This window comes from Gymnogyps californianus, chromosome 3 (assembly GCF_018139145.2).
Source record: "Gymnogyps californianus isolate 813 chromosome 3, ASM1813914v2, whole genome shotgun sequence".
NCBI lineage: Eukaryota > Metazoa > Chordata > Aves > Accipitriformes > Cathartidae > Gymnogyps > Gymnogyps californianus.
Window position 1 is genome coordinate 120,421,877 of NC_059473.1, and position 26,254 is coordinate 120,448,130.

The window sequence follows — 26,254 nt, forward strand, 5'->3', positions numbered from 1 at the left end:
TGAGGCAGAGAGAAAACGGGTTTGGGTGGCGTGTGGTAGAGAAGGAGCAGCCTTTATGTTAATGGCACAGGGATAAGATTGTGGGAAAGCCCAAATATTGAGATGGATGTAAGAAAAGGGAACAGGGAGAAAACAAAAGAGACCGGGGGAGTCTAGGGGAATTTTTGAGAAAGGAGGTGCTGGAAAATCCTTGCAAGTGAAAATTAATTGTTTTGGGACTGGAATTCACAGCTCTGTATCGCAGGGACTTAGCGAGGCTGGTGGATTACCTCGCTCTGTGGTCTCAAAATGCTCTGACAGGTTCATGTGTGTCAGGCAAACATTATGGTAATTTTAGCACTTTAGGGGCTCTACAGGAGTACGTAAATACCACCTCAGCCATCCAGCTGAATTTAAAACTTAATTACTGCCCCACTTAATATTCTCTCCCCCCACTACTGCTTTAGAGGATCATAGGGTTAAAAGAAATCATTAATCTTCCTTAATGAAGCTATTTTCTAGCAGGAGACAGAATGTCTTGCCCCTGTGGATTCTGAGATGGAGTTTTTATGAGTGTTGTGAATGGGGAAGTGGGGAGCGAGCGCTAGAGGAAAAGCAGTGCAGAAAAGGGGATAGGACCCAAAATGTTGGCGGTGGGAGGACCCTCCGACTCACAGGCCCTTGCTGAGTTTAGAAAGGAACGCGATAGTCATGGGAGAAGAGGAGTGAGCCCTATTAAAAACTAAGTCGGCTGTATAACACTGTTCCCACCACAGCTACTAATTATTGGAATACCAGCAATTGCCAAAGCTTTTATATAACCGAGACAAGAGCTCTCTTGAAAGCTGCGGTTGAAATTGTGCATCTCCAGAGAAATCTAAAGCAGAATGGTGGTGGCAGAATTTGGGTCTCTGCTTCTAACTGTCAAGGCTGATCCATGTCCTCAAAACTGCTTTTCCTGGGACAGTCCTACCTTATACTACGATTAAATTGCATGCAAAAGTTGCAAAATCTCTGTGACCGTCCCAGTGCAAATCCCTCCTTTTGCACGCATGAAAGGGAAAGAAATCGCGCTCCTTAAAACAGTGCAAGTTTTAGTCCTCTCCTAGTCCACGGCTCCTGGGGTACCCACTGCGTTGAGCACCATTGCCTGCCCTCTGCCAGGGCTGGTTGAGGAGGCAAGGATGGCCTTGCCGTTCTCCAGCTTGTCTCCGTTTGGCGATCCCTTTGGTGGAGATACTGAAGTACTTTTGTTTCTCTGTTTCTTGTGTGCATCCCCGGCTGCAGAAGATGCTGGACGAGTGCCAGGACAGGCGGAGCTGCCAGTTTCTTGTCAATAACCGGCTGTTCGGTGCAGATCCGTGCCCTGGAACCGGCAAGTACCTCATCGTGTGGTACAAGTGCAGGCCAAGTAAGTATCTCGCTATTGAATCTGCTTGCTCTGGCGAGACCAAAGCATTTTCGTACTTAATACTCGCCAGAGAGGCCTCCTAGGACTTTCTGTTCCCTTCCACCTTTATTTTCGATGTAACATAACCCCCTGGGTGCGGAGCATTTCCCCTCGCCCCCTCGCTTGCTGGGATGGTGCTGCTCCGGCTCCTTCCTCCTTGCTGGCAGCCCGAGTTGCAGATTGTTTTTGCAGGTGCCAGCGAAAGCCTTTGCCAACGCTGAGCTCACGCTGTCGGCAGTGGGTGGGCTGCTCCCGCTCCTGTCTGCAGCCGTCCTCCCGTCCTGGTGGGCTGGTGGGACCTGTCCCCTCTCAGCCTGCCCCTCCAGAGCGAGTGGGAGCTCTTTGCACGGGCAAAGACTTCAGACCTGGGTGCCTAAGGCAGGCACTGAAGACAGTGGTGCAACGGGAAGCTCACCTGCCCACACCATGCCATCAGCCAGCTTTTAATTGCTCCCAGATGAGGCTGAGAAATGTTAACCTGTGTTTTGCGTGATCTCATTAGCTGTGTTTAAATTAAATGGGGCCGGTGCCTGGATACTGGGAGTGCGATCATGCATGCTCCAGAGGAGTGAGCCCGGTGCGGCTTTGGCCCAGGACAACCAACACCCTCTTGGCCAATTCCTGGCCCCACCGGGGGAGCTAGCACAGCCTGGGCACTGTTCTCCATCAGTGCTTTGGAAGCAGACACTAGTATGGAGATGGATAGGGTTGGATGGTGGCCAAACTGTGCCAACTGATTTCAGCCAGAGAACAAGACCTGACTCTATTTGAATTAATAGTCTGGACATGGCATTTCAGACCAGCCTAATCCCAAGCTTTTTAGACGACATAACTAACGTGGTTCCGGCATCACAGCAGGAAAATTTTTGGGGAAGAAACAAAAAAAAAGTTTGCACAGGGAAGAAAAACATATCTGATTTCAGAAAAGGTTTGAAACAAAAGCAGAAGCGTTCAGACTCTGTCAGCAGCACAGAAGACGACTTTTTGCCCCAGCACGCAGAGACCTGTGCTAATGAAGTGAAGGGATCTGGCAAGATCTGTGAGGAATTCAAATGAAAAGTAGATAATGAAGCACCTGCATTTGTTTTGGGGTTTTCGTGAGTAATTGTAACATCCCTTGTTGGGTGAGAAATGCATCTCCAGGAGAGGGGTGATTAGCAGGGTGTTCTGACAAGTCCTCGTGACCCTGCAGGTTTTGTATCAAGGCTCACTTGAAAAATCTGACTATAGAGGCCTGTGCTGAACTTCTGAAGGTATTTCAGGATCCCATCTGTGCATAAATATTTATGGCTTGGCATTCTTTGCTAATTACAGATATGCTAGAAAAGAAGGATTTTGCCTGTGTGCTGGGTAGGTGATTTTCCTGAAAGAGAGCAGGGGAAGCTGCTTGAAAACATTTCTCCAAGACATTTTTCAGGCTGCTCCAATTTTGCAGGGTGAAACAGGGTAACCTGACAAAAATTGTTGTTTCTTAGTCACTGGGCAAACCTTTAATCAGAACCCACTGGATTAATAACAAGGTTTGAAATATGTGAGGATTAGCTTTGCACAGAGATACCAGCACCCAGTCAACCTTTCCTTGATGATTCAAAATATTAATTTTGAGTCTCACAAACAGAATCTAATGCTTGTGTGAGTTCGATAAGCCTTTCCACCTTTCTGTAGGGAAAAGGTTAATGAGGGGACTGAAGAAAGATGGATCTATAGAATGCAAAATACAGGACCATGAGAAATTTTGGTGGGCTTTTTGGGTTACTGAGTATTTGAGTATTGTTTATGAGCTGTAAATGAATATATGTTTAAAAGCTGATCCCAAAAGCTGTGCTCCTATGAAGTGTTGACCTGCTCCAGAAAGTCTGAGCGCACATAATTGTAACCGAAGAGCACCAGAGAGTCCTTGTCAAGAGCTCACTGCCTGGCACATAAATGGTTCGATCCATAACTTTATCAAAAGACAAATGCAATTTTTTGGGTTCTGTTCCTGAATTTGTCCTTCTTAACAGTAGACATGACAGAAGTACTTTAATAAGAAGCTATTTAAGGTCTGAATTGTCCTCTAGAGACATCTATTTCTTTCCTTTGCTTATTGAGGGAGCCTAATGTGACCATGCTACTGAAGTAGGTGCCTTGGTTAAGTGCCTACCTAGGTAGAATGAATGTGAGTTTTCCTGTATACAGGTATGAGAGATGCTTTGGGAAGTGGCTTGCGGAGTTTGGACAGGCCATCTTTAACACAAAATAAGGATGCCCAAGCCCTCCTACTCTGAGTCATGCTGGACCCTCAAAAGGCCTCTGAATAGAGGTAGTTATCTAAAAAGAAAGACTTCCTTGAAAGAAAGCAAAACTGAGGTTAGTGGCATTTACTTGTACCTTTGCTGAAGAATAACTAGATGGTGCAGTCATCCCCTCCAGCCACTGTCACTGCAGTTATGCCTCTCTGACATTACGTTGCGTTTGAAATCTAGTGTTTTCGATGCTCACTGGCTGTATGGGGTTCACTCACAAGGCAAGGTGCTATTTTGGTTCCTCATGGGCAGAATTTCAAGGAGATGGAGGACAGTAAATCATGCTGAAACTGAAAGCCCCAGATTTTCCAAATGGTGGGGCTCCGGGGAGCAGGGCAATGGAGAGGATCTCCAGTGCACTAATCGCTCCGAGACTGCTTTTGCTGGAAGCAGGGAAGACTCATGCAGAGGTGTTGTGGTTCACCTCCTCTAGAAATTCAAAGAAATAGTTCAGAGAAGTGCGTGCTTATCTAGAAGCAGTGAGAAATTCAATGGCTTGTGTGGTTTTGGGGAAGTCTTGTGCTAATCATGGTCCCCTCTGATCAATGGATGGATCTGGGGTCTAGTGGACACTCATCTTGCGTATACATGACTCAGATATGTGCATGGGACTGCTTTTAAATATCAGGTGTTTGGCAGTCCTGAGTATTCTCTGTGCCTGTAAATAAATAAATACACTATTTGTGTGTATACTTTTAATTTTAAGGTACAAAATGTTCAAGGACATCAGAAATAATCAATAAAATGCTCTATTCTGTCTCATTTGGGGGCAAGTGAGACTTATTTATTGCTGCTATGTGATTTGAGGGCCAAGGTTCATCAAAGTGTTTAGAGGCTTAACGTTTATTTTCTTTTCCCGTAGCACGTGGGCCTTAGTTTCTAATATGCACCAGCCTTTGGGAAGATGTTCAAAAGCACAGTACAGGTCTTAGCAGAGCACAGCTATGACTTGTGCTTCTAAACTTGGAAGTGCCTTTGCAAATCATCCTGCTATCGACAGCCTCAACAGAGAGCCCCCAGAGGGTCGCTGCAGGTCAAGGTTGGGACACGGTGCCGTAGCAGTGAAACCTGGAGTTGTTCTCTGCTAGTATAGATGTAGCCTGGCATTTAGCACTGTCTGGGGATGGTTTCCAGTGAGAGGTTTGGATACGGCCACTGTTTTAGAGGCTAAAAAAGTTGATGAGAATGGCTGTGGGCTGTCCCATGCCAGTTGGCCTCAGTGCCAGAGAACCGGCACATTTAATTTATCAGGGCCAATGTAGCCTGAGATCTACCTCCAAAGCACACTGAAGCCTAGGATCAGTCCCTGAACAGAGGGGACTTCCATCTCTGGGGTACCTTTCAGGATCATTAAAAAATTGCACACAAATCCAATTATTTCTCAGGTAACACGCTGATTTGATTTAGACCCATTAAGTATAATTACCGGGTAAGCTGCAGGAACATATAATTAGAGGGAATTGACATACTGTTTAATTGGTCTAACATGAATTCCCTCTAACTGAAATCTGGATTCACCAATATTATTCAAACAATTCAGCGTTTGTTCATCCCCTTCACTTCAGCGACGGAGAACCGTGTAAGATTGTGTGTTGTTGTAAGCTAGGAAATATTTGCTCTGTGTGCCAGACTTTCCAGAGGGGCTGCGTGGTCTAATCCTGGCTGGGAACAAGATCTGTGGGGCTGCCCAAGTCATGCTGAAGAACTACCTTCACCTCTCTGCGCCCCAGCAATACCACTGCAGCTGATTTTACCGGGGTTGGTCTCTGCTCTGGGCTATTGTACAAGCAGGGATCGATCTGCCCCTGCACAGCATCTGTTTGCCCACGGTGGCTTCTTGGTTGTTTGGTTATTTTTTTGGCTTTGCTATTTCAAAAGTGCCAGTGCTCCTGAACAAAACAGGGATGTAAGTGCTTGCCTTTACCTGCAAAGGGATTACTTAGGATGAGATGTGTTGTCTGAGTGGCTGTTCACTGGCAGTGCTGTCGAGAAAGGAGAGGGCTCCTACCCTGCTTACGTGGCTTCCCCCATGAATCCCCCGTGTAGTGCCTTTCTCTTGTCTCCTCCTCTGCTATTGCCACGCTGTCCTGGATGCACTGTCCCCTCCTCAGCTCTGAATAGCCTGAGCTGCAGCCACCTGTAATGCTATAGTGATATTTTCCCTCTTTCCTATTGGGCAATTGCTACTTTAGCTTATGACTTCAAGGACTCTGGGAGAGATAATCTCCATCCAGTGGTTTTTTTTTTAATTATTATTATTTTTGTTTCATTTTAAAATGCTGTGTGGAGCAGCTGGATGTGATAATTGGAGGTGGGTGGGTGTGAAGCCTCCCTGTATTAATCATCCCAGCGATGTACCAAAGTGTAAATCCAAACTTTGCTGCTCTCCCTTCTATTCACAAACGTAAGCGTAAAGCCTTCGAAGTTTCAGAAAGCCTGGATTGTGACCTGGGCTTCAATTGCAGCTCAAATCCCTCTGTAACAATACACAAACATATTTGTGAAAGGCAGATCAAGGCTCTGAGAAATGCATCTGGGAAGGAAACTTGCGTTTGTTGGCAAAGGGTGAAGTGCCAAAAGTTGGTGTGGGGGTAGGAGGGGGAAGGGGGGTGGGGGAGGTCACTTTGTTCTAGTTCAGAACCTGTAGCTTTGATTTATGGGAAAACTTTTGTGCTGAGAATCGACCTGGACGCATGTTTTGAAGAGAGCAGGCAGTCATTCTCTCCACCATAGATTTAATTCTAATCTAAGAGGCCCAGTTAATTCTTGTGAAATGTTAATGACTTTTTTTCAAACATGAGAATGCCCATCCTGATGTCCTTGCCAAAATCTTACTCAGGTAGCTTTATTTTTCTTAACAACCCTAGGCAATTTTAATTAGAAAGCAACTGAATTTTATAATCAATTAGGAATTAATTCCAATTAGATCATCTTCTGATAAAAATGTCATCTTCAAATTTGCGCTCTCCATCATATAGTGATGGAGCTGCCATGCTGTGTCCCCGGAGTGTCTGCCTTTTGGTGAGGATGTGTGATTTTTTTTGCCAGTGATACTTCAAAACCTGTACAAACAGCAGAATACCATTACTTGTGGCAGAGCTTTTCCAGCTATCAAAGAATTGCAAAGAGTCATCGTCTGTGTTGGCAGTTCCCAGTTGCTGGTGAATGTGAAGCTGTCTTATGTCTCTTGGGGAACTGGTCAGGTCTGCTCATCAGATTTCAGTTGGATTGGCTGAAAAGTATGGAAAGGACATTTTGGAAGTACCACCTAGGCTTGCAATGAATGCACCTTGTTCAGCTTTTAATTTCCCTACAATCCATTCCTTCAAAATTGAATCTAGTGTGGGCTTTGCCATTGACTTTGCTGGGCTGAGGATTACACCTTTTCTGTTAAATTCAGTGAACATGGCGTGAAAAGCCTGGTCTCCATCACACATCCTCAAGGCTTTCGCTCCCTAGGCAGAATTTGCAAAATGCTGCAAGCGAGAGTGGAGGGCTACGGAAAGAACAGAAATTTTGTAGAAATTTCAGACGAGAGCAAAGATGGACCTAAATGTATTCCTGGTCCCTTTAATGCTGGTGATTGATTTTACTGCTGGGATAGATTGGTAATTCAGTAGCTATCAACCCTTTCAGAAAAGCATGAATCTCCTCCGTAAGACAGGTTTATTGGTGGCAGAAGAAGTTCACTGTATTGTTCGCTGCATTGCTTTTTGGTGGGCCAGGCTTTCCAAAGCAGTGCAATGGAGTGAGGGCTGTTTAATGGGCACATCCTTCTGGCCCAGCCACCGAGGCAACAGAATAAGCCTTTTACCTCCTGCATTCATCAGATTGCTCTTGCTTATCTGTATTATTTCCAAACTGTTAAGGTGGTGCAGGGAGTGGAAATTTATAAGGGCAATAAAACCTCAGGCAACAAACGCTGTGGTGATGAAAAGGTGTAAATAAAAGAACGTTATAAATAACAGAGGACAGATCCATCAGCCTACAATTGGGGTCAGAGAAACTTTAATGCTAACAATTAATATTGTTTTAAGCCGTTGATGCACAGAGATTTTCAGGTGCTGTCAGATAGCCCTGTCTCTGTAGCACACTAATCACTTGACTGTCAGGAGCGGGATTAGGAGGAACGCGTGATTTCATTGTCAGCGAATGCAGAGATTATTGTCAGCCCCTGCCCCCATGGAGAAGAAAACTGCTGCTGACCCGTGAGAGTTAAAAGAAAAAAAAAAATCCCAGTTTTCTTTCAAACTTCGTCAGTCAACCCTGACTGAGGTAAGGAGGCAGTGAAGACAAGGTGGCTTCCTACTGATGTAGGTGGAAAGATTCCCGTTGCTGGATCAGGTCTCCAGTATCCAGATGTGAACTACTAAAAAAGACAAATTCTGAAATCTGCCTAAATTGTATAAATCATAGAGTTGTGACTTTTATAGATCCCCTTTGTCCATTGGCATTTAAGTTTTCTGTGGGGTCCTAGGAAGAAACCAAGGGTAAAAAAAACCTTTTAAGCTATGAATTTTTAGTGAAGGACAAGGAAAGGATACACCGCAGTCTTTCTCTGCTGGGACAGGTGAGTCAATAGCATTGCCAGAAGGAAATGGGAGCCTTTGCCCTCACGTGCTTCAGGAGATCCAGCCCATCCTTAGGCACTGTGGGCACCTGTGATGATACCTTTCTGTGCTGATGGTGAAGGCTGCGTTGTGGATGGTGCCTCAGGTGTCATGAATGGCTTTGGCTGCTGCCAGAGACAAAGTGATCTGGGAGCCTTCTTCCCAGAAGGGCAAGGGGGTGCCCTTCACGCAATTAACCAGCATAAACACAAGGAAACCAAGTTTTAAAAAATGAAACCCGTAAATCTAAATCTCAACATGGTCCTAGTGTGGTAGAGGTTTGCAAGCTCTGAACAATAGATTTCAAGATTTTCTGGCATACTGGTGAAGAACTGTGAGAAGAAAAGCATGTCCCAGAAACAACACGCTTATAAACCAAATTGAGATGCTGCAAAGGTTTATTTTTGTGAAAGTTGGGATCTGTTATATTGCATCCACAGTTTAAACCATGCCTGTAGGCCTCACAGAACAGGGAAGTAAATTTATATGGCACTTCTGCAGGAGGTCCTGTATATGGACTTATTCAAGACAGAAAATAGATCAACTGCTCTCCTCAAATAAATGTCTCTTGGGAAAAAAGCAGAGAAGAGTAGATCTTCTCTGGGGTAGAGGCAAGGTAATGAACTCTTTCCAATACTGTGGATTTCTTCAATATTTTTTCAATATCAGTCCTACATTTGGTTTTCAAATTAATTATACATTTTAAAAGCAGGTATCTCCTGATCTTTTCAGCTTTTCATCATACTAATGGTGCATCAAGCTTTTCTTGGTTACACACTTATTTTTCTGACTACTTAAAAGGCACTGGAGGTTGTCACCTAATCATGCCTCTGGGAACTGGGACTTCTAAAGCATCCATGATGAATTTAGGAGATTTGATAACTGTATTTCTCCCAGCTACATTTTTTCTTCTCAGGCAAAGCCACTGAGGAAATACTGTGTGTTTAATTAATTAAGACAGTAGTGAACTAGCTTTTAATCTAGTAGGCCGCATTTTCCCATATTTTATGCTCTAGGCAACCCCATGGATTATATGTAAAAATATCAATCAGGTATCCTTTTAATGTTCCTGTGTCAGAATTATTGTTGCCGTTATTTTAACATTTGGAGAAGACCGTTTTAATGATATAAGACTAAATTCTCCCTTTCAGCTATTTTAATAATAACTTTAAGCAGCATTACTCCAGATTTACACTGTCACTGGAAGAGAAGAACAAAAAGTGCCGTGAACAGTGGTACTAATGAAGTCTTTTTCCTTACATATTCAAGTAATTTTTTCCTTAGTGCATCCCTCCCGTCTTTTCATTGCAATAACAGAGGTTTTCACCATGCTTCCTATGTTGCCTCCTATATCCATGCTAATCGGCCAGGTATTCCATCCATGCTGGTTGGCTGGTGGGACAGTGCAACAATTACAACCAGCTTTGACGCTGATTTGGCTCTCTTCTGTAATTGGCTACCAGTTCTTAAAAAATGTATAGGAACTTAACTACATTTGTCATCCCAGCGTTTCTGACAGATTTCACTGAAATTTAGCCAGCAGGTTCTCCGGTCCTTGGAAGGAGGACTAATAAATGGTGAGGCAGAGGCTCAGGCAGCAGAACACCACTAAGTCACAGCTGCTTCAGAAAATCAGCCCAAATTCATTAATGGAAGAAGTAGGATGAGAATTAAATTTGTCCCGGGCTCCCAAGTGTTTTGTTTAACTCTCATCTCACAGTCTAGTATATATATTTCGATATTGTTCCCTTTTTCCTCTTTAGATAACCATGTACCTCTGTTTTTGCAACAGGAAAGTGCAACTAGGTGCATCTGAACTCTACTTTGGAAATGAAATGTAGCAGTTAATTTGCAGCACTGCCAGCCTTTTCACAGCAGAACATAAAAAGACAACTACTTCAGACTAATGAAAGTGACAGTGGGAAAAGGCGCCTTTTAAACACTGCAAATTGGATGGGTGCATCAGGAGCGTAATTTTAAAGGAATCTGACAAGGTCGTTTGCAAAGAACAATCTTCTTACTTGTCGAAATGGTTTCAGACCTCCAAAACTTGGCGCTCTTGAGTTTTCAGGGTACTTCTGAAGTTGGCAGACTGCCTATTTGATATAACTCTGGACTGTCATCCAAGCTGTATCCTTCAGAGTTTCAGATTAGCTTCTGCAGAGGTCAGTGGTGCACTCCATGCCGTTGGGGGTAGCAAACTTAAATTTTTAGAAGTTAAATTACAGCATCTTCACAGAAAGTTTCTCAAGGGAAAATTGAACTAAAATAATGTTAGAACATATTTCTGTGCAAATGTATGAATTTGTGACATTCTCAGTTTTTTGTGCTCCAAATTAAAGGGGACAATTCTTTTTAGATCCTGGTTGTTGAAATGAGGGAATGACCAGGTAGCCCACAGCTTAAGTGCTTGTGGGGGAGTCAGAGGAAAGGCTGTACTTGAGGACTCTGGAGACCTTTGCTGTCCTGGAAAGGTCTCCTCCACCCAGTCCTGCCTAAGGGAATGCTGACTTGATTGATATGGATTTATTCAAATCCTGAGACGAACAGAAAGTTCTCATTAGTAGCAGGTTCACGCGGATGAGGAGAAGCTCTGGAACTCAGGATATGAGGTGCATGTCGTAAGTGAAAGGAAACTGGAAAAAAACAAAAAACCAGGAGCCATAGCAATGTGCACTGGTCTAAAGAGTAGGCATTTGCCACTGAGAGGAATTTCTGATCCATGTTGACTTATTTGCATTCGGGCACTTGGAGGCCAGAATCTGCTTATATCTTCCAAAGTGTAAAAGAGGATGCAAAACTCAGGTAACAAATGCTTGCTTAAAGTGAAAAGTAAGTAAATATATGAACACAGGAATAGGAGTGTGGGGAAAAGGTTTGAAGGGGAACACCAACTGGAAAATATCCTTTTAGTCCAATTACCTTCTTCACAGGAGAGTGTAGGAGTCAGTGAAAGCTGTCCAAGGCACCTTTGCTCTGTCTGCTTTGAGATGTACTTATCTATTTTAATTTTAGGAGGATGGACTTAGACCTACATGCACTCAAAAAACTTCTCTATATCTTACAGAAGGTCCTGGGAATTAGCTGATTACGAGGGAAAATAAAAATATATAAAAACGAGGGTCACAGGTTACAAGGAAGGGTACTGGATGGGTATCTCCAATATGAGCTGTTCATGGACAATCCTGTTGCACAGGCACTCCTGTTCAAGGATGCTGCTTAGAGATGTCTGTTGTAGTGTCTAATAGGTTTTCTGTCATGGAGACTCACCTTCCTAGTTCCCCTGGAAGAGATAGTAACAGGTACTCACTATACTCATCTCTCACGTGATTAACAGGATCACTGGAACAGGTTGCCCAAGCAAGTTGTGGAGTCTCAATCCTTGGAGGTGTTAAAAACTTGAATGGACACGGCCCTCAGCAACCTGCTGCTCTAGTTGACTCTGGTATGAACACGGGGTTTGGCCTAGACAGTCTCCAGAGGTGCCTTCTGTCCTCTGTGACTCTGTGAAGTGACTGGAGTGACTACATCCATAGTAAAAAGTTCATATTTTCATGGTTAACCCTTATTTTGACTTTTCTTTCTAGGCTGACACAAAAAATTGCTATGTGGCGACTTTGCAATGTAAGTGTTTTGCCTAGACATGCTGAAATGAGCAAAATCTCACCACATGTGATAACTTTCAGTGTCCATAAAAGTTTGTTGAATTTTAACTTGTGACTAAAAGGTTGCATATTCCACTTGTGCCATCTGGCCCACTGTGCATCTCAGCTGTTCAACATTGCAACCAATCCGTATCTGATAGGTGCAGTAAGAGATGTAGGTAGGAAGAGTGACACGGAGCATTGGAGATGTATCTACCATTAAGACAGTTCTTCTGGAGAGAGTGGCTGAGTGAGAAAGGGAGTTGTCCCTATGCCCTTTTTCACAGGCCAACACTAACCACCACCCCATAGTTAAACACATTCATTTATCAGTTAAAGGAAAATAGGTGTTGGTGGAATGGCTGGATATAACAAAGAGTTATGAATTTCAAGGCAAGAAATGTTCTTTGTTTTGGGTGGTTGTAGTGGGTTGACCCTGGCCGGATGCCAGGTGCCCACCAAAGCCGCTCTATCACTCCCCCTCCTCAACTGGACAGGGGGAGAAAATAAAACGAAAGGCTCGTAGGTCGAGATAAGGGCATTTTAATAAAGCAGAAGCAAAGGTCGCACGTGAAAGCAAAGGAAAACAAAAGATTTTATTCTCTACTTCCCATCAGCAGGCGATGTTCGGCCACTTCCCGGGAAGCAGGGCTTCAGTATGCGTAGTGGTTGCTCCGGAAGACAAACGTAAACAAACGAATGCCCCCCACTCCCTCCTCCTCCCCCTAGCTTTTATACTGAGCAGACGTCATGTGGTATGGAATACCCCTTTGGTCAGTTTGGGTCAGCTGTCCTGGATCTGTCCCATCCCAAGATCTTGCCCACCCCCAGCCTACTGGTGGGGGGGCAATGTTGGAGAGACAGCCTTGATGCTGTGGGAGCACTGCTCAGCAGTAGCCAAAACACTGGTGTGTTATCAACACCGTTCTAGCTACCAATACAGAGCACAGCACTATGAGGGCTGCTGTGGGGAAAATTAACTCCGTCTCAGCCAGACCCAATACAGTGGTATATGTAGTGGAAAAGCTAACAAAGCTGGGATGAAGGTGAGCAAGGCAAAAATTGGGCTAAAGAGAAGTTATTGGCGAACATGGAGTGCAGTTTGGTTCTGAAGTGGCATCTTGGGTGCAGTCTCATTCATTTAACAGTTATAAACTAGATAAGATAGTCTTCTATGGGAAACAATCCTGACCTGATAGGGAAGTGGGCAAAACCATCTTTGTTTCCTACAAAATCTCTTTCTTTGCTCAGATCCCCGATTTTAAGATTTAAATCCTTTAGGATTTTGTGAGGAAGACAGATTTCTCTTTACATGTATTTCCAGCTCTTTGATCTGGGAAATAGGGTCAACTATTATGCACTGATTATGTGAAGCATGCATATTTTAATTAGCAAAATTTCATAAATTTTTCCACAAGTTCTGTTGAAAAATATAATTTTAGGCAAGGTAGACCTTTGGCATTAACGCATTCCATCACTTTGTTAGACACAAAATCTTTTTAGGAGCTTTTATCTCTAAGGTCTTGCAGAGATTGAGCCAATTGACATTAGTTTTGAGTTTCCCAATCATGATCATTCAGAAAATTGTCATGGACCATAGGTGAAAATGCTCTTAAGATACTGGGTAAGTGTGTTTACTACAGGTCAATACTTTAATATTCTTGTACACATCTGTAATTACAAAGGGTCTTCTTGTTCACTTGCTGTTTGAGAGTGCCAATTTTTCCATTAGAAACATTTATAATTGTTTTCCCTTAATTATTCTAGCTATGTTATAATCATGTCATATAATGACCTTTAAAAACGTGTCTAGAAAAGCCTGCAGCTGTTCCCTTCTTGGTTTCTCTCTATTGAGTTATATTTAAGCCAGTGTCTCTGAAAACAGGCAGTAATAAAAGGGATATTATCCTTAGCAAATATCTTAATCACGGTAAATCTCTGTTGCCCTACAAATGACTGCATGGGGGATTAGAGTTGAGTAAGCCATTTGCTGAATATAACTGCCACCTTTCCTAGGCCATTTAAGCAAGTTTAATTTTTCAGGGTGAAACATGAAACCCACTAATACAAATGTTTGCATTTGGACTGAATTATATCCAGACTGTAACAGTTATAGCAGGCTTAGGACCAGATTGTGACGGATCTGTAGGAGGCCAGTTCTTCTTGGGAGAGTGCGAGAGAAAAATGCAGATTCGTTCCCAGTCCCAGCTCTCTTATGTCACGCTGCCTTGGTTCTTTTCAGTATTTATATAAGGCTATTCTGGGTTGAAGTATCAGTAAATATATGGATGATGCCTAGCTCTGTATTTTTTTTATATCAATCACAGTCCTTACTGTCGTCCAATGCCTGGGAGCCATCAGTGTCTGGATGAAAGACAGCTGGCTTTGGTTCATCCTGGCTAAGATGGAGGTGGCAATGCAATGAAGCAGAATATACTTTCAGGGACTTGTGTCCTCTGTAACATCACTTTCTATCTGTTTGTTTATCCAGATTTCTATCAGGTTGCCCAGAAACACTGAGAGTATATGTTCTTCAGCGATCAAGCTTAAGGGAACCTTTTGGGAGTCTGAAATACTACTGTGTATTTCATCCTTTCTTTTTGCTTCTTTTTTTCTTCCTTTTAAGAAAGCAGTGTCTTCTATCTGTGCCAGACCAAGGGACTGCAGCCCTAACCAGTTTGGACTCAGCCAGAGCCTTGAGAACTGGCAGCTCCAACAGGTGTTTCCTAGGGCAGAATTAAGTGACCGTGAGGTGACATCTGTTTCAGGTGGCACAGCCCTCTTACTCTTACTCCACACTGCAGTGTGCCAGGAGCACATCACCCATAAAGTGCACTGGTTCCCAAGGAGTGTGCACTCAGATTCACCTCCCCAGTCTAATATCTCGAGCCATTCATCAGGCAGATTCCCCCATAAGCCCTGAACATGACTTCCCAGAGTGGCTACAAGGGTAAGAACTGCGAATGCGAGAGGCAGTTTTGTTGTTGACTGTCTCATGACTGCTGGACTGACTTTCAGCAGAGATGTGAACGTCTGTGCATCTGTCGTGGTTTAACCCCAGTCAGCAACCAAACACCACACAGCCGGTTCTCCCTCCCCCTCCCAGTGGGGTGAGGAGGAGGAAAGGAAAGAAAAAAAAGTAAAACTCATGGGTTGAGATAAGAACAGTTCAATAACCGAAGTAAAATATAATACTAACAATAGTAATAATGAAATATAATAATAATAGTAATGAAAAGGAATATAACAAAAAAAGGAAGGGGGGGGGAAGGAAAAAAAACCAGTGATGCACAATGCAACCGCTCACCACCCGCTGACCGATGCCCAGTTAGTTCCTGAGCCACGATCCGCGCCTCCCAGCCAACTCCCCCCAGTTTATATACTGGGCATGATGTTCCATGGTATGGAATACTCCTTTGGCTAGTTCAGGTCAGCTGCCCCGGCTCTGCTCCCTCCCAGCTTCTTGCACACCTGCTTGCTGGCAGAGCATGGGAAACTGAAAAGTCCTTGGCTTAAGATAAGCGCTACTTAGCAACAACTAAAACATCAGAGTGTTATGAACATCATTCTCACACTAAATCCAAAACACAGCACTGTACCAGCTACTAAAAGGAAAGTTAACTCTGTCCCAGCTGAAACCAGGACAGCATCCCAGTGTCTTCTGCGCTAAATGCAACACTCGCTGTGTTTAAATCCCAGTCAAGTTTCCAAATGACAAGCCCTGACTTTGAATGGTCAACAGAATTTAATAAATATTGTAAGGACCTTAAATGAGTCCACAGGACATGTGGTTAAGCAATCAGTTATACTTGTTAATTGGGAGATGTAGCTAATAATAACCAAATCAGAAGAGGAAATTGAGTTAGTGCTTTGTAAGAAATAAGACCTTCACAGAGGACCCTGGCACTCACTCATTAGAGACTTCAAAATCGATCTTCTTCTAAAGTTAATCAACTATTTCATATTTCAGCCGCTTCAGCCAGTCACAAGTACTCTCCCTTTCCATGATATTGGTTTAACATTAACTATGTATAGCTTGTCCTGTTGCAGAGTTTTGTGCCTTTGTGCTTCTAGCGTGAATCCATGGTTTTTTTCCTAAGGAAAAAAAAGTCTATTAAGTCTATAAAGTTCTATTATACTCTTTTAAGTTTTACACGGTATAGCCAGGTTAAAGCTTTGATCCCATTTCCCTCACAGAAGAAACAAAAATCCTATGGGAGGCAATTACAGGTGAAGATGGTAACCCTTAGTATGTTGTTCAGTGTATTATTCATGGTGATTGTGGATGAAATACCTACATAGATAAAATGATGATTGATTCTTCACAGCTGTATGAAGTTCCTCTCTCCCTACATAGTCTGATGTTGAAAAGAGCTTCTATTCCTGATTCCTGTCACTGTTTTACACACTCAGCTGGTTGTGGGTTTATCCCTATAGGTATTGCTGAAGGATGTGTGTTCTTCACACAGATTCTCCCATGAATGAGTTAGGTCTTAATTCTGTCTTCATCTACAGGGATGGATGAGAAAGTGTTTGCCTATTCAATAAATATTTTAGAGGTTTGAAAATTTCCCTGCAGTGGGATAAAAACTAGGATCTTTCAGAGATTTTTGTAAAAAGGCTGCAGAGTGAGGAGGAAGATTACGTACTGGAATAGTGTCTAGGGTTAAGATTCTCACCCAGACTGTGAGGGTTTGGACCAAGGTTTTCACATTCCAAGTGGATGCTCTGATCACCAGGGAATAGGCTATTTTGAGGGGGCTATTTTTTGGCTTCAAGTAGGAATTTCCAAGTTGAGCATGAGGAGTTGTTTGTTCTCAGATGTTTCTTTTAAATCAGCATGTGCCTGTTTTGGTATAATACATGTTTTCTCCATGCAGTTTCTTCTGAAAAAATCTAATCTAATGTAGAAATTAGTCCTGCTTTGAGCACAGGTTAGACCAGATGACCTCCTGAGGAGTCTTCCAACCTAAGTTCTTCCATGATTCAACTTCGGTGGAAAATTCCTCTCCATCTCCAATAAGGAAAAATGATTCTTGAATCTATAGTTACAATACAGTCAAAAAAGTCACATTAAGTGCTAGCTGCCATGGTGTAAAGACTTAAGCATTAAACTATAAAGTAATTATTAGCTAGTGTTCTCAGTTACTGAGTAGTTTGATGCATATGGACTTTGCATAAGTTCTCATATATATATATGTGTGTGTGCACGTGCGTGTGATATTAGGCATAGAGAACCAGTGACAGGGAGAGACAGAAGTCGTGACTATGCTAGTAAATGATACAGGGCCAGGGGCAGCCCCAGGCACTGGCTGATGATTATCCACACTGTTTGGTTGTTAGTGTGCTCTGTGGCACAATTTTGACCTGATACAATTAGGAGCATCTCAGATGAAGTGACTGATCATGCTTGGGACATTACCATGGGTCAGGGACCATTCTCATTAAGCAATTTGGATGCTGTTTTGGCTACATTTCTAACGGTAAATAGCATCATCAAGTGGAAGGGCACTCTACAGAGGCTGGGGAGGTTGAAGTTATATTCCTGGCTGTGCCCTGGGTTGGCTGGGGTGACCGTAGACATGCCACTTCAGTTTTCTTAGTCTCTTTCTTTCACACGTGTAGATGCCTAGCTGTAAAGACTCAGCTCTTCAAAACAGTGTTTGTCTTCTGTGGTGTGTTGGCCGACATACATGGGGAGGGCCTGTTCTAGGTTGGGACCTCTAGAGGTTCCCATAATACAAATAATAATAGTAAAGAGAAGGGAATGACATGTGATTTCTTATGAAATAATTGCCCAGTCTCCTTGACAGAGTGACTGTTCCGTGTGCACCAGCCTTGCAAAAGCAAGAGTGTATTTTGCATTCTTGGACTGACCATTTCAAGAAGGATTCGGGGAGCAGCTTTGCACATCTGTATTTGCAACAGGCAAGAGCAGCTTCCATCATTAACAAATTTAGTATAGCTCCTATTGAATCTGCCAAGAGAGAGCTGCTGTGAAAAAAAGCTATTGAGCATAATTACGTTTGCATTTGAGCTGCTGTGACATAGAATAAATGCTTGGCAGATAAAGGGCTGATCTGTGGATGAGAAAGGTGCCTAAAGATGGGCTTTTACCTTCCCCTGCCACAGGCTTCTAGTATCACCGTGTGGAAATCACTCAATTGCCATGCGTCACTTATTTGTCTGCAAAATGAAATGATTGGCTATTTACCGGAACTGACACGTGCTAGGTTAAAATATGTTCATTAAATATGCTGATAATGCCAGAGAGAGAATGCATAATGCAAATGATCAGTGCTACTCTAGCAAATGTAGTTGTAAGGCTGGGATTGTGCTGGCAGCTGATGTGCACCTCTGGGCGTAGGCCCAGAATCGCTGCTGCCTCTGACAATCTCGCACCATGGGGAGGTGAGAGGGCTCCCTTCATGCTGAGTGCCTGCCTCTGGATCAGCTGAGTAATTAAGTCTTTGTTTCCTTCCAGATGAATACAAGAGTAAAGTAGCCTGTGAAGATGACAAGCTGAGGCTAAGCTGTAAGAAGAGCATGGTGATAGCCATTTACTCTGCTATCTTTGGAAGGACACAAGGAGGCAGCCTGGAGTGCCCATACCAAAACCTGCGGATGCCCATGATTGGTAAGCAGGGGAACGGCTTGACAGAGCACACTGATCTGGGCAGGGTGATTTCATTTACTGTCATCACGCTAGAGCTGGCACAGATCCTGATTAGGAAAAGCAGGACTGGGACATGCAACCTGCCACGGTGGTACTCCTGATGTGCGGTACCTTGTTAAGCAGTGGTGAGCTTCATCATGAGCACCAAACTGAGGTTCACCTAGATGCCCTAGCCCAGTCAACAAGCTGCAGACTTTTAGCAGATTCATCAGATTATATGCTTGAAGGTACTCCTTGAATTTCTTGTTCAATTTTCTGTTCTCCTGGTGGTTCATACATTGAACCTCTGTCTGTAGTATGGAGGAGCATATTATTGGTGGATGTCATGGACCATCTGTGGCCAAGTCAAGCCTTGATATTGCATTTAAACTTTTACTGAAGTTAAAGCAAGAGGTGAAAATTCAAAAAGCAGTTGTTAAGTTGCATCATGTTACAGTTGACTTACAGTACCTTCAAGTAGCTTCTTTACTCTCAGGCTATCATAGTCTCTTACATTCATGTGTTAAAGATCAATAAATTTAAAAACATTCACTAGAACTGTCTGTTCTTGAGCCAATGTGAAAAGACTTTGAATATTTTAGGCTGTGACAGAGAGAGCAACTGTCCGCAGTGCAAAATCATGTGGTCAGCATTCCTCATCATCCTTCTCTGGAGAGGTGAGAGGGAGTTAACCGGTTTCCCAAAGGAATTGCCTCCAGAGGGGGAAAGGCTTCAGAGGGGGCTGTACAGGGAAGCTTGAGCTGCTGCTATTGCCTGTGCTGGTATCTGTTCAGCTGTATCTGGGGATCTTTGGCTTCACAGCTGCTGATCCAGTGCCCTTAAGGAGTTAAATGCTATTCAAATGGAAGCATGTGAAGTGACTGCTTGGAAATATGATATGCAGATGATGGGTGTCAGTAGGAAACCACAGGTGGAATCAGGCCAGTCAGGTTATTTGTGCAGCGTGGTGAGGGCCTTAGTTGTGTAGCTGTGAAAATCTGAGCACTTGCAGCACAGCTGAGTAGTTCAGGGTCTCCTACCCAGTCCCATGGTTCAGATGCATGGCAGGAGAGTCACCGTCCTTTAACAAGTTACCTCCCGTCTCCTGCGGTGACCTATGTCCCTGGATGTGCTCCTGTTGTCCCCCAGTTGCCAGGGTGCAGAAGCCGAAACAGATGTGTAACAGGTTAGCCTAGACCTCTTTCATGTGGTGTTTGGGATGGGCTAAGAGCGTGTGTGCTGGTTGCTGTGGTGGTTCGGCTGCTGGGTGATAACTTGCCGAGTCAGCGAAACTCGATGGGTTTCTAGCGTATACCTGAGCGCACCTCTCCTTTGTCCTTGCTGAGGGAGCAGAAACAGACACGTACCGTTGACAAGGTACTAGCACCAGGACCTGTTCTTGAATGTCGGTGTGAAGCAAAACTCTGTGTGAAGCCACAAAGGGTAAAGTTTTACTCTTCTTTGCCCAGATGCAAAGTCCCGAAACTTGTACTGGCTGGGAGCAGGGTATGTGGCACTAGAAAACGGGATGGGAGGCAGCGGAGCTGGGAAGGCAAAGCTGTAGCTAAGAGAACAAGCAGTGAGGTGTGACAGCAGGGCTGCATGTGCCATACCATCTATAGCGCTTGTATGCCCTGTTGTTTCCAAACTGGCCTTGTGATCTCTACAAATTGGGATGTTTGCCCAAGGAAATAAGGTATCAGATCCTAGAGTGTAGCACTCAGTCTGCTGCTGGGACAAGGCAGGGCCTTTCTCCAGTGTCAGCTCTTAAATGAAACTAGTTACAAGAGCAGACTCAGTACAAGACAATGTAATGCCAAGCTAGTGGTGGGAATGCTGAGGTAGCTTTACACTGAAATCCAGTGCAAGGTTTTAAGCTGTGAACTGATGCTAAAAATGGCTGAGTGGTTGGACAGGAGCAAATATCTGCATGTTTGGAGTTGCTGGGGTCTCCAGTATCTGTTCAGTCAGCCTGGTGCTGCTGGGGTGCTGAGGGGGTAGGTATGTCCTGCCTGCATAACAGCAAAGGGAGAGTGGGAAGTGTCCCTGGGACAGCGGCTGGCTGCATGCCCTGCAGGGCTGGGGGTGAGAGGTGAGGCACTCACCATGGAGCAATGTCTTCTCCAGGTTTTCCCAGGCATTTGGGCACCATTTGTGTAGGGTGAAAGACAGACAGTATAGCTGTTGATGCTGATGTTCCCCTGCACGCTGAAATACCGAGTGGAGAGTGTGTGTGTGTGCGTGTTTGAGCTTAACTAAAAAAAATGTGAGTGAGCAGGTGGTCTTTCAACTCACCATGCTCCATCCCTCAAATCCCAGCTATATTTGAGAGTGTTCGTCCAGGTCTGCTAGTGTGTTCAGCAGCAACTCGCTGATCCCCTCGGCATGACGCTGCCAATTCTACAGGCAGTCTCTGCTTATCGTGACCTTCCCTTCATCTATTTGTGCGAGCTGACCCAACGGGACAGAGCTCTAGTGATGCAGGAAAGGGAAGGTGAGATGTGGCTGTGGTTATCACTCCTCTCTTGGCCCCACAGGAGAAACTGATGTAGGATCCACCTGCAACCCAAATCAGCCAAAAGCATATTCACACCATGCTTCCCCATGGCACGCTGCAAGAAATAATAGTCCTGCCTACATTTCCAGCACTGAAGTGAGGGGGTTGTGCTCTCAGCTGCCACTAGCAATCGTGGGAGCAGTGTGCGGAGTCCCCCAACCTGCTCCAGAAACTGTACTCCTGCCATGGGCCTGCCTAGCCCAGCAGGCAACTCTGTTCCTTCAGGAGCAGGTGAAAACATCACGGCTTATAAATCAAAGCTTTCTTTAGCTAGAGAACGTTTCCCTGCATGTTTCCACAGCCCTGCGATACGTGGGGAGGGCTGCTGCGTGACAGCCTTTGATCCCAGCCATTCGCAACGAGCTGATCTTACAAATATGACTGTATGACTCAGACTTCGCGGCAGCATCCAGTTCCCGTAAGGCAGAACCCAGCTATGTTCCGCACATGGAAGATTTATTCTGTTTGAATTTCATGGGACTGATGATTTGTGTCAAGTGTGAGCCTTGGCAAAGGGCCTTTTCCCGGGAAGTGGGTCCTGGACAAGTTTGCAGTGATTATTTTTATCCAGGCAGCATGGGTTACTTGATGAGTGAAGAACTCATACTTGCCCCAAAGGTTGGGAAGGGTATCTTTTCTTCCTCTCTTAATGAAAAACAGTTCAGAAAATTTTATTCCATTTTTTCTGTGATCAATACGCACATTTGAGTTGAATTTAGAAATCTACAGCTTCTACAGATGAGGCGTTTAAAGAACTGAGGTCTAAGATGGGGAGGAGGGGTGGCCTAATAAAGCATTGTATGTATTTCTGACTCTGCCATAAGGTAAGAGAACAAATAATTTAATTTGTGTTGTTTCTGCCTTGAAAAACAAGACCTTGTACTCCTGTAGGAGTGTTGAGGAGAAAAATTCCACTAATGGTGAGTTTCTTGGAATCTGCAGAGACATGAGGTACATTAGGTGCTCAGGTGGAGGGATCTGAGGTGTCGTGACATTGCAGCCCTTTAACACCTGCATAACCCAGCTATCATTGTGCTGCTTTTGGGTGATGTAAGATCCCCAAGTCAGACTTCACACACCATGCCATGCCAGACGCATGCTTTTTCTCTGTCTAATGTCTATACAAATGTGCTTAGCATCTGTGAAGGGAAAGTTATTGTGAAGAACTCCATCCTATCCCTGTCATGTTAAAGAGAAAAGCTGCCAGGATCCTCTTTTAACTGGAAACATGCTGAAACTTGTGTCTCTGACCGTAATGGGAACCCCCTGCAAACAGCTGGACCCCTCCTTGAATGCCTTGGGAACTCTGAAAAGCTCCTAAAGGAATTTGACCTTATTTGTAACTCTCTTAATAAAGCCTCCACTTTGCTGCCAGCGTGTGCGGAGAGAATACACAGATCTCTGGGGAAAGGGTTATTCGCAAGCAACAAACCATTAATATCCCTCAGCCCAGTGAGCCCTTTGCCCCTCTATCGTTCTGTTTACATCTGCCTCTGCCTGCATCTCTGAGTAACTTGTTTATATCAAGAGAAGCCGATTTAAAAGAATGGCCTTTTCCTACTTGTATCTGAGTGCAAGGTAATGATCTAATTAGGAGACTGAGGAGGAAGAACTTGGCTGTAAAACAATTACCCTTTTTATCATTTAGTGGAGCGATATCCTTGATCATATTCAGGGCACCTGACATGTTGCCACATACATTTTTACGGTAGCTACCCCCCTGAACCACAGAGGGTGAGATGGACATGTTCACCTGACCTCTAACATCAGGATCCAGGTCTCCTTCTCAAGGACCCTATCTCTCTCCATCACATATAGAAACAGCCCACAGCAATTTAACTCCTCATCCTGGGTAGAAGGAATCTGGGCTTGGTTTTGGAGTCAGTGCAAGATCGTGGGAACTCTGGCTCCAAAGCCTAGCTTTGGGTTGTGGTGTGTGGGTTAAGCTTAGTCTGCTGAGAAGTGAAATGTCCTTGTCACATAACATACAAGTTCTCTCCTGTGCTTCTGTAGGGGGAAAATGGATGTGTTTACAAAGCCCTGAGGAAACTCATATGGCCAGTGGTGCTCTCTAACTCATTGGATCTGATAACGAAAGAGCAGAGGACTGAGTTCAGCAAAGGAGCCTGTGCTTTAGGTGCTCATTCCCTGGCATTTTTCATTGTAATGCAGTGACAGAAGGTGATCCAACCCAGTTTGTTTTGATTTCCTCCTCTTAATGCAGATGTATATATGACTTGAACCAGAGCCTTCATAGTCCCTCATATAAATATTTATTACACCGTATAAATAATGGATCCTTCTAGTTTGTTTATCTGTGATCAGATCTAGCATGTGAATAAGTATGAAATACATGCAGTAAAAAAATCCATTTTATTCCATGGTACACGTTACTGTTCCTGCCCACACAAGAGCTGGTTTTAAGAGACTGTCACCCCTCCAGCCGTGCATTTCTGGCTCTCTTCTGCTTCATCATCCGTGACCATTTTCCATCCTGCATTTCCATCAGTACAACTTTGTGGCTGTGCTCTAATCTTGGTCTTAAGTGAAATACTTAAAAGTAAAAGGCCTCCAAGCTGTGGAGCTGGAGCAGTGAGGGGTAGTAACCTCTGGCACTGATGGGGGAAGCAGTGGGGGACTGGGGCGGCAGGAGGAGACGCGGTATCCACTGAAATCTGTGCTGATCAGATAATGCCATGTAGCACGGCCGTCCTTTAGCAGATCCGAGTGCTTGTGGCTGAAACGCTCTCGTGCTACGTCCTGATTTCACCATATGGGAGATGACAGCCTTTAAAATGGCTGTAAGGCTGGGTTTGTGGGATGAGCAGCAGACGTGGGAGGGAGTCAGACCCCATTTTTCCTCTCTAATGTGCACACCAGGCTTCCAGAGCGCCCCTGCCCGTAGGTGTGACTCTATGTACATTTCATTTACATTCAGTGCAGAAACTACTTTATTATATGTATAATTAAGAACATGTTTGTAGAGGCCAATCTGTTTGTACGTAATAAAACCCACAAGTATCCAAGTTTGAAGGCTACATAAATATCAGTTGCTGCTTAATTCACATGTAATACCTTATTAAATTTAAATTGAAATGAAATTCTCATTTAGAATGCTAAGTTAAAGTGGGACAAAGCCTGCTCTCAGAAAGTTGTTTTTCAGTTTTAGATACTTTGCTTGTTTCACTTTTTGTCTCAAAACACCAGGAGGTAATTAAAATCACTTTACAGCTGTTTCTAGAAAACTCAAACTATTGTTGGATTCCATAAGGTCATAAAAAATGATTTATATGAAGTGGGTTTTATAGGCACACAATTGCTATTTTTTAAAAAAATGAAAAAATCCATTCAAATTTGCTTCTGGGCAAGATCTTTCTCAAAGCCAAGGTTCAACTTGGTTTTAAAGAAGTTGTTTACAGTGGAGTATGACCCCATGCAGTGGTTACAAACAAAAATTCTGAAAGTGGTAATTTAAATAGCGCTAGCAGGCTCTGTGATGATACTGGTATGCTATTTGAGGAAGTAAAGTTGTATCAGTATTATCAACTTCTTTCGTAGCTGATCTTATAAAAGATGCGTATTGCCCAACTATTAGTTAAAAGCAAATCCAGAGTATAATCCTAATAATAAAAGGGCAGAATTTAAGAGATTTAAATCTATCGCATCTCAACTTATTTCCATGGAGTTACTCTGAATGAAAACCAGTGTAACTTGTTCAGAACTGATAAAGTTCCTCTTAAAATAATTCAAGTGTCACTCAAGAATATTACAAAATTACCACGATGGTGAATGCTGAGCCTGAGAAACAAAGGTAACGTGAAACCTGTGAGTTTGCAAGCACGCCATGCTTTATTTTAGGAACCAAGGGCAAGAAGTGACTTGCAGATTGTGTCAGCTGGGTAGTCTCTTAAAAAAAGTGGGCCAGTCCCACAGCTTCCGAAGTTCAGACCTTGTTTCAGCTCAGGTCTAGGCACTTGTTGAACTATACCCATGTTCAGGAAAATACTTTTGTTGGGCTGTAATGAGTAGGAAGGACAAATGAACTCAGGGACTTCACAGAGCAGTAGATGCATTGAATGCACCATCTCTGTCTTCTGCTGAGTGAAGCAAAAGCTGTTAGCTTCTTTGCTTTTTATCTTGAGTGCCTTACAGCCCACAATCAACTCTTCTCTGCTGCAAATTAAATAATAAAGTTTTACTGTCGTTGCCAGACCGAAACTGCTTTGTTCTCTGAGACTTCTTGGAGCCAAGTTTGAAGCTGTCCTCAGATTCTCACTTTAGCCCCCAAACCTGCAAAATGTTATTAATTTGCTCAACTTTACACACTCTGAGTCAGTCTCTGCAAAACTGGAGCCTCATATGTTTTATATGAGTTCTAGTTCCAGATACAAAGGTGATAAGATGATTTGAGTTCACATTAATAAACCAAGTGTTTCTAAATGTAACTATAGCATTTGTAATTAAACCTGCAATTGATCCTTCAGTTGCAGTCTCTAGATGCGATTAGTTTCTTTTAAGATCATTTTCTCTTTTCTGGCCTACTGCTGAAGTTTCCAAAGTTTTATGAAGTGTGTGGTGAGTAATTTTACTCTCTTTTTCATTAAAATGTACTTTTTAATGTTAAGCTGGCCTCCTCTGCACATCCTTCTAATGTTTGGATGTAGATTTCTTTTTTAGCCAGCTGTTTTCAGTGACATTGTGCAAGACACAGATGCTATATCCAGCTGCACCAACGCGAAGTTCCCTGCTGCTATTTGTAATAATGATGATAGCAACTTATATCAGAAACCCAGCTCAACATGATACCAAAGTACCCAGCACTGCCAAAGCAAAAACCAGATAGAATGTCCCTTGAACATAAAAGCTCACAGAAAAAGAAACAGCATGCTGGGACTGATGCTGTTGTGGGGGAGGTAGACTCTTCTTGACCTCAACATTGACCATGAGATATTGGAGCATCTTTCTGACTCTCTTCTGCACAGCATCAGGTAATACTTGTACCACAGCTAGCCAGCAGGGACCTGGGAAACCAGAGCTAATGTGTGGGCCAAAGCCCCAAGGATGCTTCCCCACC

General features: G+C 43.7%; 1 protein-coding gene across 1 annotated transcript in view; it reads left to right on the top strand.

Moving 5' to 3' along the window:
• Nucleotides 1-26,254, top strand: part of EVA1A (eva-1 homolog A, regulator of programmed cell death) — a 214,674-nt gene that overhangs the window by 71,921 nt on the left and 116,499 nt on the right. The window contains exons 3-4 of the mRNA XM_050894678.1: nt 1,267-1,390; nt 18,453-18,605. Of these exons, the coding sequence (XP_050750635.1) occupies nt 1,267-1,390; nt 18,453-18,605 (277 nt within the window). The remainder of the gene's footprint in view (nt 1-1,266; nt 1,391-18,452; nt 18,606-26,254) is intronic.